General features: G+C 29.6%; 1 protein-coding gene and 1 long non-coding RNA gene across 2 annotated transcripts in view; one reads left to right on the forward strand and one right to left on the reverse strand.

The window, feature by feature from the left end:
- The window catches only part of LOC148234278 (cubilin homolog), a 54,679-nt gene extending 45,870 nt beyond the window's left edge, over positions 1 to 8,809 (reverse strand). Inside the window, exons 1-11 of the mRNA XM_088187742.1 lie at positions 8,558 to 8,809; positions 8,324 to 8,485; positions 7,297 to 7,464; positions 6,704 to 6,946; positions 6,295 to 6,436; positions 6,123 to 6,223; positions 5,921 to 6,047; positions 4,754 to 4,966; positions 4,424 to 4,570; positions 945 to 1,129; positions 385 to 741 (exon numbers count right to left, since the gene is read on the reverse strand). Of these exons, the coding sequence (XP_088043868.1) occupies positions 385 to 741; positions 945 to 1,129; positions 4,424 to 4,570; positions 4,754 to 4,966; positions 5,921 to 6,047; positions 6,123 to 6,223; positions 6,295 to 6,436; positions 6,704 to 6,946; positions 7,297 to 7,464; positions 8,324 to 8,485; positions 8,558 to 8,752 (2,040 nt within the window). The 5' untranslated portion in view covers positions 8,753 to 8,809. The remainder of the gene's footprint in view (positions 1 to 384; positions 742 to 944; positions 1,130 to 4,423; positions 4,571 to 4,753; positions 4,967 to 5,920; positions 6,048 to 6,122; positions 6,224 to 6,294; positions 6,437 to 6,703; positions 6,947 to 7,296; positions 7,465 to 8,323; positions 8,486 to 8,557) is intronic.
- Positions 8,810 to 10,414: 1,605 nt separating this feature from the next.
- On the forward strand, positions 10,415 to 12,533 carry LOC148234279 (uncharacterized). Its single transcript, XR_015810027.1, has 3 exons — positions 10,415 to 10,716; positions 10,970 to 12,179; positions 12,270 to 12,533. It is a non-coding gene; the product is annotated as an uncharacterized LOC148234279 (long non-coding RNA).
- The last annotated feature ends 839 nt before the right edge of the window (positions 12,534 to 13,372 follow it).

The raw sequence follows: 13,372 nt of genomic DNA on the forward strand, positions 1-13,372 counted from the left end.
ATAATTAAGTATAAGAAAACGAGTACGGCTAGGGGAATTATGTACGGAGGTTTTGATTTATATAATAGTCTTCCAAGAGAAATCCTAAATAGTAAAAATATAACGGGTTTCATAAATGGAATAAAAAAACACCTTCGTACATATAGAAATAAATTATAATATTAAGACTTTATTATTGTATTTTTTTATTTTTTCTTTATGTTATGTATTTTTTATATATTTTTATATATGTTTACTAAAATTGTTAGATGTAAAGATTAGCTATTAAGCTAAATAAATTAATAAAATAATAATAATAATAATAATACTTACAATCTGATTAAGATAATCAGAAAATAAATTATTTTGAGTATTTTGTCAACGCAAATGTAAAAAAATACATACCGCTAGAAAGTCTTTGGAGCAATCTGGGCTAGGCTCAATTTGCATGGTGAAAAAATGGAATTGTATCCGTTTTCCAACAGGCGCTATTATACCCCAGTAGCAGTCCCTATTCGGTGGATAAAGTCCAGGCGATCCAGGAGATTTAATACCTCCGTGGGTGACGTTAACGAATTCTTCTCCGCAAATTGGCATTGTTGAGTTGTAAATGAGAGAAAAGCCTGGCATGGATACTGAATGATCTGAGCTAAACCACATGTAAACGTAATTTTGCGTTGATAGTATGTTACCACCGTTAGGCAAATTGGTGCCGCAATACCTGCCAATCAAACGATTAGCTGTGTTTTGACCATCGTGAATCTGAAACGTAGAAATATTTGTATTTAGCAGTAACGTAAAATTAAAATTAAATTGGTAAATTATTCGCATGGAATTGTTTTATGTCAGTTCGTTTGCTTATAAAGTGTGTAATTTAAACAGATAAAAATGTAAACCAATGCAGTGAATTAGATTTGATACGTTTATTTTGTAAATCTTTTATATATCATATGTCATTTACTTACTTGTAACCAATCAAAAGTACATTCCCTGGAAGCTTCTACATTGAACTTGGTAAACGTGATGTTTAATATTTTGTCCGCTGTAGTTTTAATAACCCAAGCACATCGTATATTGGGTTTGTAGTATGTTATGTTTACAGGAGGATAAACAATCGAACCACTTTCTCCAACTCTGACTCCACCACATGCTACAAGCAATATATTATTATAAAATACAAGAAATAAAACAGTAGAAAATAATAAAAGTTACTTATTTATTAGTTATTTTTCAACCATATAGAAAACTGCTAAAATAAATCCGATAAAAAGTCCCACAATTCATTAATTATTGCCCCATTAGTTTATTATAGTATTTTAGCAAAATATTTGAAAATACAATCTTGATTAACGAACTGTTCAACTTGCACAAAAATCACTTCAACTTAATGGTTTGAAGAAGCAGATATGCGTCAACTTTAATATGAATAAGATTATTGTTATTTTAATGTTACATATAGAAAAAAAGGTATGGCAGAATGGTTTGATCCACAAGTTACAAAACAATTACAAAATTTCCGAATATTTGATGCGCTACACTGAAGTACACGCCATGTTGTTTAACTTAATAATGAGCACTTGATACCGCGCAAAATTCCAACTGAAGTTCCTCAGGGTAGTTTGCTCGTGCCTTTTATCTTTATCTTTTATACAAAAGATATTCCAAAATAAAAAAAAACGTTTATCTATGTACGCAAGTCTTAAAGCAATTGCTAATAAAGTTTATTCGAGGGGTGGAAGATTAAAACCAACCATAATAAAAGTAGACAAAATTTGGCACAGCCTCTACAGAGTGAACTGGGCGGTAATATAGAATGGAAATCTAGCGCTAATTGTTTGGACTCCAAGCGAAAATTTAATCAACAGCTTGCCGCCCAGCGGTTCTTAAACCGATATATAAGTAAGTCCATTTTGTTAAAAAAAAGAGTTAGAGCTATCTTAAAATTTCTATTTTTAATCAATTCACAATTATATCTATAAATAACAGTGTAAATATTTTACTAGTTTTTTATTTTGGTCAATGATATTAATTGTTTGTTGATTTTGAAAGTGAGGCAAACCCATTTAAAAGAAAATATTTTAATAAAAATTGAAAAGCGTGCTATGATAGTTAGTTTCCATAGTTACGAGTCTTACAGACTAATGGTTTCACACAGAAGAGTGCTAAAAAAATGACGCGACCCAGAAATTACAGGGAAACGAAAAATATTATACCAAAGAAAAAAATATTTTTTTATACACATTATATCTAAAGGATGAGTGGACCGTGCCCTCAATGCAACAAAATTTTAGAGAATATTTTCGTGGTAGAATGGAAAGTTCCTCTAGGAAGACCAATGAGGAAAAAGTAAAACGCGCGAAGGAACACATTAATAGTTTTCTTCAATCAAAAAGACATTATACAAGGTCTCACAATCCAAATAGAAAGTACGTAAACTTTGTATTGAATATTAGAAAAATGTACAATTTTACGTTGATAAATGTAAGAAAAATAACATAAAATAAATAGAATTATTTTTAACAGAGATTTTAACTTGCATTTTCATCATCTACGTAGACACATTCTAAAAGTTCGATTTGCTCAATATGCAAATTAAAACGTCATGTAATATTGAAGAAAAAACAAGTCTGATGAAACCAGATGAACTTAATTTAAAAGACGCCAAACTAGATAGAAAAGCCTTACCTTAAGCCTGATAAAGCTCTAGCCTCAAAAAACAGAGATAATCATTTTGCTTTTACATTTGATTTGCAAAAATCACTATCATACCCTAAACTGACAGTTTCTGTTTTATACTATAAACGAAACATGTATGTTTTAAATCAATTTACATGGTGAAATTCATATGTATAGCTGGGATACAACTGCATCCAGAGGATCACAAGAAGTAGCTTCTTGTTGTTTAAACATCTAAAAAATGTGACAACTCAAAAACATATTATCATGTGCATCATAAGATTCCCTATCGAGCTCGACGGTTTACCGTTACATTCTAATTAGAATCCACTACTATTTGCCTCTCAGCCATACACCGTGGGGGTGTTACCCTGCGCTTCTAAAGAAATATTCACCATTTTATTTTTATTATATAATAATTCTCTTTTCTTATAATAAATACGAATATTTTATTGCTTTTGGAAACATAGTAAGAATACAAATAGTAGAAACACATTTAATAATGACTATAATAATTATTCTGCGCAAAATTAAAAAAATTAGATACATAAGTAGCAAAATTATGGAATGAAGTTAGTGGTATTGTAGGTTAATCAAATTTATTCATTTAACAATCCAGAACTGACGCCGATCCCCTAGAAATAAAAGTGGGAGGGGTGTCGCACGCAACGAAGAAAGAGATAAAGCATGCTATTTCCTGTAACGGTACTTCGTCCAGACGATATGAGAATCTTATGAAGCAAACGGGGTAAACCAAAGACTTTCGACATAATAACATTGCCATCTTTAAATGGAAAACTAGGCTTATTACTGAAGAGAAATATAAAGATATGATGGATTTATTGCCTTAAATACCACCTATACATCATGGACATATCAAAAATTTGCACCATCTTAATTAAAAAAAAAATTGTAATATTCCTTAAGGTATTTTGTTATGTTGTTGTGTTTTATGTAAATAATTATTATACTTCTAATTTTTGTTGTTCTTTCTTTTCCATAAAATAATATTAAGCTTTTTGTTTATTGTACCTATTCTAAAAAAGTGTGAAGTATTGCAATAAAATAGAAAAGTAAAGAAATACTTTATTCAATTTTTTCTTATTAGAATTAAACTCTTGAAAATCAACATTTTCATAAGACCATTCCGTTTGAAAGTGAAGTAAGTTCATTTTTTTAGCAATATAAAATAAGTCAATTATTGCTTGCTTATATTTTTAAATCAATTCAAACGCAAACCATTAATTATCCAACAATAACATAATATGAATTTGTCCCACCTTCAAAATCAAAAAAAATCTTAATATACAAAGAATTAATTAGACCCATCTTAATATATACCTGAACGGTATGGAATAAAAACAATAATATTATTTTTTTTAATCGTAAGTAATCCGAAATAATGCTATAAAAATAATATATAATACATTTTTATATACGTATCACAAAAAAAACTTCATAGTTACCCACAAATTCAAACAATCAAAGAACACTGATTTTTTTACGCGTAAACATACTAACCCTACCTAAAAACAACCTACGCAATTCCGAATATTTTACTAGATTATCAAAATTTGAGAATAAAATTGCTTTAAGGAAAATATCAATACATTAGAAACAAGTGAATTACTAATAATTAATAAGTGAAATTGAAAAATATATGTAGATTTTCAGATTCATTATTTTTTCGAAAGGTTTTTTACAGCACAAACATATAAATAGTGTATAAAAATATATAATAAATATATATACATTCGAAGTAAAATACCTTGTATAGGATTTTGGCAAACGCGTCCAGTGTATCCTGACTTGCAATCGCATCTGTACCCCATAGTTTGCGTATCATTAATGCAGCTGCCTCCGTTTCTGCAAGGTTGAGGGTTGCATGGATCTCTGAGATTGTCGCATTTAGGACCTGCACATACAAAGATTATGTTCAAGATATTATGATATAATTTTTCAAGGCTATATGTATATACGAGTGTATTGTGGAGAGTACATATTATATATAGTTAATATGAGAAAAACATATTTCGTGGAAACACTTTTTTTTTTAAATTACATTTTTTTTTTAAAATAGTAAGATAATTTGTATCACCTGTGTAATGTGCATGACAAATGCAAATGTAACCGGTAAAAGTGTTGTGGCAGATTCCATAGACACATAAATTTGGATAACAATGTACCCTTGGTAGTAATGATCTGTTCTGTTCTGTAGTATCGTTAGTCGAAACAGTGCAGCCAAATAGACCGTAACCACTTCCAGTATATCCAGGATTGCATGAGCACTGTACGAATGTGGCACTGATTGCTGTAAGTAATAATAAATAAAATGATATTAATATAATTAAATATATACAATCTGAAGCATATACATACATATATTTAAATACAAATATTTAATAAAATATGAAAGATATTTATCTCTGAGAATTTTTCGTTTAGGAAGTACATCACTATCGTTAAAGACGAATTTATGAACATACTTGTCATTGCATTGGTTATTTAAAACCGGTTTAGAAAAACGCGAGTTGAGAAAAAAATTAAAATGCGTAATATCCATACAAGAATCAACGAATTAAAATGTTAAGGTTTCTAGAACAAATACAAATTTTCATTGAGGCAAACATCCTTTCAAATAACAGGAAATAATATGTATTAAGATTAAAGCCGCTGGCAATTATAAATTAAAAATATATACTCTAGAAGGGGTAATATTTGTTACATTATTGGAATTCTTGCTGTTCCTTGGTATGTTCACCTTAATTATAATAAATTAAAATTAATTAACAAAGATGAATGTGCAATAACGATCATTTGTAGTAATATACAATACAAAATCGTTAATTATTAAAAGTAGAAAACATAATGCTAATAAAGAAAAATAAATAGAAGCTGTCATGAAACTGGACATGTTGGCAAAAATATTTCTAAATATGCAAAAATAAATTATTTTGATGTACTTAACAATAGATATATTTTAATATCGCAATAATTTATTTATATTTCGTTTACATAGTTAATATGGCGAAACAACGCAATGAATTGCAAATCGCAAAAGCTTGGATCATTCAATTTTGCATTTTACAAATTAAAGAATCATATTAAACTACATTAGAAATGAATTGGTTAAAAATATTTGTATGCTTATAAAAGTCATGCTAGATAATATATTTTTGTTATGAAATTGTACTGTAAAGTAAAAAAATATGATTTTTAATGTAACGCTGATTTACAGAACACAAATAATATAAAATTGTAATACATGGGTTGGAAGAGCACGTCGCTTGTGAATTGCATCCACCATTATTAATTTGGCATAGGCCTTTATAAGTGCAAGTGATGCCATTTCCTTCATATCCTGGAGGACAATTTCCGCACGTTCTCGAACCCTGTCGGCCATTAGAATACATATATAAGTGAAAATGAAAATATTGCTTATAGGTTTTCACAATGTATGTACAAACCAAAGTGTTCAAACACTGAACCATTGGAACTGTACTACAGCCACCGTTATTATTTTGACATTCATCGATATCTGAGCAATAATGCCCATTTCCAGTATATCCTAAAATATAAAAAGATAAGGTTATTGATTGTAAAAAAAATATTTTCGCTGATTTATATAATTTATTTTACCACTAGGACAGGAACCGCATGAGAATGATCCTGGCGAATTTATGCAAGGAACGAACGGCGTTACTGAGCATGGATGTTGCTTTTGTGTGCACTCGTCTACATCTACATTGCAAGCTTTATCCACACCATTATTTTTCCAGCCCTTAAAAACAATAATTATTAAATTTTATTTATTTATTCATTTTAATGGATGTACAGGGCATATTAGTCGGTGCACCTTACATAGAGAACTGGGGTTTTGGCTAAATTAAAAATTATATTTTATTTACATATAAAAAATATTTTGTAATCAAAAATCATAACTTTTAAAAACTAATACTAATCTTAATATAAATCAGATTATTTTTGTACCAAAAATATGTTAAACTTTTTTTACGGTGCATACAAAAGTAACGATATAGTGACTAACCTGCTCGCATAGGCACATAATGGAAGTTAATAATGGCACGCATGTTCCATGACCGCAGATTTCTTCGTTTGATCCCAATGAACATTGCAAACTTGATAGAGTACAACGAACTCCCACATACATAGGAGGACAAACGCATTCGAAGGTGCCGATTCGATTTATACATGTAGCTCCATTTTGGCAACCTAAATCAGTTCCTTGAAGTATTTCGCATTCATTTTCATCAACACTACAATCGGGACCCTAAAAATTTTTAGTTACAAATTCACTACATATTATATGAAAAGCATTTGCTTTCGAGTATACCTCATGCCGTATTGGGTTTAGAAATTGCTTGTAGTATTGTTTTCGCTTTCTTTCCATAAAGATAAATGGCTAATAAAAATGAAAATGTATTATTTAAAAAAAGTTTCAATCACAGCAAAGCTATACAATACTTGCAGTGTTTATAGATATGTGTTTAGTATGAAAAATAAATATATTACTGATTTAAAATTGAAGAATAAAATACTAAAGCTAATTGTTATTTTGTATACCTGTTAGCAAATATAAAGGCATGATAATTTTAAAAAATAGAGATTCTAATACCATACCTCCCATCCTTTCGGGCACAAACACTGAAATTTATTGTAAGCATCTATACAAGTTCCTCCGTGCTCACAAGGATTGGTGACACAATCATCAATTGGCAATAGCCTGCTTATTAAATTTACACTGTTTTCCAATTTTCTTATTTTTCTTGTGATCATACTGGGAAATCTCTAAAAAATAAAACATTAAATTTTAAAAATTAAAAGCAGCACCCCTATTTCTAAATACCAATAAAAAAATAATATATATGATATATATATAGTATAGAATGTATATAAGGATATTGGCAATTAAAAGCAGTATAATATTTATATACTTTCGTCTGTTATACATATATTGTAACAATTAGATTCTGAAACTTTTTCAGGCATAGTTTTCGAATATTGTGAATCATATTTTCACTCAGAGTCGTCTATCATACCGCTTTTTTTAATTAAAATATTGTATTCTGTGTCATCGAGGGCATTAGTGATGCATACTTTCTTAAGCAATTACTTTACTATTGACTCGGAGTTTTGTTTCCAACCAACTAATACTCATTCTGCAAGTTTTGATGTCGTTGCTTTTTTATCATTCCAGAAGTGCTAACGAATTGTTTTCCGTTAACAATACAGTATAATTTTGAGGCTTATCAAAAAACACCGAAAATTGTCTATTCACTAATATTGATTTATTTATTAATTAAATCACATAGTGCTGAAAGCTTTGTCTATTCCAAAAGATTTATATACTTAAATTTAAATTACTTATTCTGTGATAGGCTATACATTTTCAGGTCATTTAATAACTAAACGAAACATAACAAACTTTTAAAGAACTTGCTTTAATAAAACTATAGAAACATGATAATTTTCGCTTTACTTATGTCAAGAAGTATCCGTGCTTTTCTTCGCACACAATACTTTTCATTTAAATGCAGCATCTTTTTTTTCAAGTGAATTATCTCAAAATATGCATTAATTAAATTGCTCTTACTGTCCTCAAGTCCTAATTACGTTTTATCTGTAACATTATCGGAATCATATATACCTTTTTCAATCCTGTTCCTGGTGTCATACTATTTTCCAATGTGTGTATTGCCTCGTATAATTTAGTATTATTATATAGCAGTTCTTGTATTTGAGGTATTATCTCGTCCAGTGATTCAAAGTCAATTTTCTTACGACTCAATTTGTTTATTGTAGTTTGGAGCTAAAATAATATATCAATCACAATTGCAAAAAAGTCAACGCAAGCAATAATATTATACTTTTAAAACCATACCGATGTCAACATTGGGAGCACGTTGATTTGTCCCACTAGTACGCAAGAACCCCTACCGTTCATGTCCAAGGTGATGTTTTTACCGAGTCCTGGTTTTATGATCAGGTTTCCTTCTTCGGTGATGAGACGAGGGCTTTTACGGTCCAGGGCCGCAACAGCGACCACAAGGACGCATAGAGTCAGCCAAAACGCCATGCTAGAAATAATCACTATAACATCCCAACAGCGTCGGGTTAACAGAGTGACTGTTGGTGTTTAACGAACAAAAACCATCACCTGATCATGGGGGCGTATACTTGAATACGCCTATCGTAGTCTCAAATTTCATATCGAAAATAATTGATAAAATAAATATACATAAACATTCAGTATCATTTTACGTGTGGCACTGATTAAAATACAGATAGGCAGCACTTTTAAATTCTAACCGTCAATAACGAACTACATAGTGACAGCACATCGCAAAAAGTTATTGTAAATTATACGAAATTAACAGTGTTAGTTGAAGATTATGCAAAATGATATAGCACTTAAATTATAGGCAATATAAACAAAACTTTATATTTGTAGTGCGCCAATAAGTATTTGTCATATATGTATAAGAGATCAAACAACAGTAATTTTTGAATTATATATACGATAATAGTTTATAATTAATATAATGGATGTTACTACATAATTTACTTAGTAGTTGTTGATTGTGTTTATCTTCTAATAACATAATACGCTATCGCCGATCATGTTGCATTAAAATATTTACAAAAAAGAATAAACTTTTTATTCATAAAAAAATTCAATATATACTAATAAAATATATAAAATATAAAGTTAACTTGTAATTAATAAAAAAATGGTAATTTAAAAAATAACTACAAAAAACATTACAGAAATAATTGTTAAATTTAATTTTACTCAGTATTAAGTATGTACAGTCCGTCCAAGATATGAACGCTCAACGTCACAGTATTGGTGAGAAAATATAATAGGGTGACCATATGAAATTACAAGTGCAATTAGTTTTTACTTTTTTAATTTAATTTGTTGAGGAAAGTGTAAAATATCACTTTCTTACTTTTTTGTTTATTTATATACATATTTAACTCAAAAACATGATAGCAGTTATGAAATCATTCTCCAGGTTGAATATCTGTTTAATATAATATTTTTTAAAATACCAATAGAATATTACGGGAATTGTTTTATTGATTATAAAATTACATAACATGGCAATAATTTATAATAAAAATATAACACATAAACAAATTCGCAAAAACTGTATATGAATGCATGCATGCGTACACGCACCCTTATTTCCAACACAACGATGATGAGCGCTAGCATATTGGATGGACTATAATTACATCGCGATTGTATATATAGTACTCATTAATTTTTTAATGGGTACTATGCCAGTAATATCGCTATAACCCTGCTAATACTGCATTTGCGCTTAAGCACTTAAGTATATATTATAAGAGGGGCGGTTGATAATCAGTCGGCCTAGGCAAGAGATGTCGCTACCAGTATCACCAAAATGGCGTTATTCATAAATACTGATCTTTACATGTCTACTTGTCAATTGTCAGCCTGCTGTGTCACTTAGTTTGTTTAGTATTAATTTGAAATTTTCTGTGGCGACTTATGCAAACTTACATTATAAGTTACTTTTTAATTAGTGAATATCAGCGTAAATGTAGTATTTTATATTTTATATTATATTTACTTTTTTTAAATATTTTAATTTTTAAATAGCTAAAAATATACATTTCCTATTTGTAAATATTCAAATAAAATTTCAATTGAGCTATTTATCCGCAAATGTTGAAATCTAATGAGCGCTAAATCAGATGCTAGGACCAAAAAATCTAACCTATCTGTCAGCTCAGATTGACAGGATCAATCTGTCAGCGTTAAGTCAGTGTTTTAGGTCCAACAATTAGAAGAGATACATCAGTATATGCAAGTTCATAATGCAACAACATACTTATGTTTGCTCCAAGTGAATAGCTTGAATTTGGCCATTCTTTAAGAAAAATGATCGCAAAGAACAAAAGTTGATAAAAATCCTTAACGTAGATATGATATTTTAAAACATTCGGAATGAAACGAATTAAATGTTTTTTTTTGCTACGATATTGGGTTTTATTAATTTAAATTAGGTATGTAATTGTATACTATATTCTTATGACTTTTAGGCCGGTTTCACACGTGCCGGATGGATTTGCCTGGCACCAGGCTGGCGGCGTTTAGTGGAAGTGGTGTTGTATGGGCCCGACACTGTCCATACAATACCACCCCCACTACACAGCGCCGGCCCGGTGCCGGGCAAATCCATCTGGCACCTTTCATCCAGTGTGAAACCGGCCTAATGCTATTAACTATTGTATAAAGCACTTCCAATTTTTTTTTTAGAAGCAATGATAATTCTGATGTATTGCAAATGGAAAAACTCACTGTTCAGTCTCAGATCCCATCGACGGAACTCAAAATTTGCAGATTTCATTACGAAGATTGTTTTACAATTGTTTATATAGTTTAATCAATGTATTCTACTAATCCATACATATATCCGAATATTTATATTAAATTAAATCGAACTACGCACATAAAAAATTATTGTCACGTTGCAAAATTAATCAAAAATGTTATCACGTTGTTGTCAGCCATCTTGTTTTATATTTAAATTCTTAGTTTTCATTGGTTGACAGTCAGAGCCTCCAATCAAAAACAAAAGAATTATTCACTTAGGGCTCGGAAATCAAACAAGCAAATTCAATTTTTATTTTTATTAATTTTAATTAAATATACTTTCTTTGTTTATATGAATTATTAATGAAGATGATAAAATTTTATTCACTACCTTCAGAATCAAGATCACAAGGATGGATTGATCGCCATTAAACATTTACATTACTTATAAGCCTCCAAATTGTGTACAAATATATTCAATAATAATATTTATAAAGGGGAAAAGTATAATTTTAGGAGAGAAACAAAAAATATGTTCAACATTAGTGATTATACAACAATGGTACAATCTTATAATTTCAGCGTTTTAAACAAATCTTTATACACAAGAATTAGTACTAGTAATACCGTCTTTTTCCGAAAATAAGACATCCTCCGAAAATAAGCCCTAGCGTGATTTTCAGGAGTTTTTGGAATATAAGCCCTCCCCCGAAAATAAGCCCTAGTTAAAATAAGGTAAACGCCAACATGTGGCAATTATTGCTAGTGCCACACTATTTACAGGCGGCCTTCGACTTTCGAAGGTTCGTCTTTCGCACAATTCGCTATTTCGCACATTAAAAAAAAACATTTTTTTAAATTCATTTAAAAAAATATATATATATATATAAACATGAGTGAGAAACGGATAAACTTCAGTGTTGATACGAACAAAAATAAATCAAGGACTCATAAATTTCACACGATTCGTGACAAAGAAAATAAAAATTATGATTCCAGCGGGAATGACTGCCTATCTCCAGACACTTGATATCGCAATAAGCAAGCCCTTTAAGGATAATTTGCGCGTGAAGATGAATGAATACACTGAAAACAGAATGGTGAGAAATCAATGTGAGAATTTTGTGAAGGTCTACAAGAAGTTGCGAATTAGGTAAAGAATTCATGGGATAAAATAACTGACTTGTGTTTCCAATGCACTTCGAACAGGCTACTTAGACAATAAATACTTATTTAAGGATAGCTATATTGCAGGACATGAGAGATTCGGACCAATGATTCAACAGAAAATGGACTTGATTGAAATTCAGGATGGAATTCAGAATTTGATTAGTTATGACAATGTTCCAAAAGAAAATGAAATGACTGTATTCGAATAAATTTGAAATAAATGTAAAATTCCTATATAAAAATAAATATTAACCGAAAATATATAAATTTACTTATTGTACGTGAAAAGTAAGCCTTCCCCCGATAATAAGACCTAGCTCATATTTCGGACCTAAAAAGAAAGTAAGACAGTGTCTTATTTTCGGAAAAAGACGGTACCAGTTCAATGATAGATCATATTCTGTCAAATTTTAATTTAATAGATTTTTTTTATAATATCGATAATGCTTAAAGTGATCATAATATATTGATTATAGAATGTTGAAATTATATGAAAATTTATTCAACAATCGTGAACCAATTAAAGAAATATGTAAAATAAACTATAGACAGCTACAAAATATAATTAAATATTCTAATTAAAAAATAGTGCCGACTAATAATTTTATAAATAAAATTAAAACCGCTACAAGTAAAAGTAGATACTATAAAACCTTAACAAAATGTTTAGATAGCAACGTTCCATGGTTTAATGAGCATATAAGTAACTTAATTATAAATATAAAAAACAGTCATCACAAATGGAAGCTAGTATTATCTTAACCCAGAAAAAAACCTAGCTAGAAATACTGAAACTGATTATCAAAAATAAATTTATTTACAAAATGCTTCTAAATATAAATGGGACCTAACAACAGAACAAAAAAATAGATGATGAATTTAATAAACATTTTATCTCAATTGGAACGTTTCTAGTTAATCAAATCCAAATTAACATTGATGATAAAAGCACTATCACAAACATGACTCAAATTAATAGATCTATTAATATTCACCAAATTAAATTAGTAGTAGTCATAAGCTGTACATACAAATGAAAAAATAACTCGACGCCTGGTATTGATGGCATAACAGTTAAAATAATTAAATCAATTAACAGTCTTAAGGCTCGGCTACACAGAGAGCGTTCTGTCGTAACGGAAAGCGATATCTGACCGCAGCGGTTAGGCGGTCTGG

The sequence above is a fragment of the Plectrocnemia conspersa genome, unplaced genomic scaffold (genome assembly GCF_051122295.1).
Source record: "Plectrocnemia conspersa isolate PC_06_02 unplaced genomic scaffold, ASM5112229v1 ptg000006l, whole genome shotgun sequence".
Taxonomy (NCBI): domain Eukaryota; kingdom Metazoa; phylum Arthropoda; class Insecta; order Trichoptera; family Polycentropodidae; genus Plectrocnemia; species Plectrocnemia conspersa.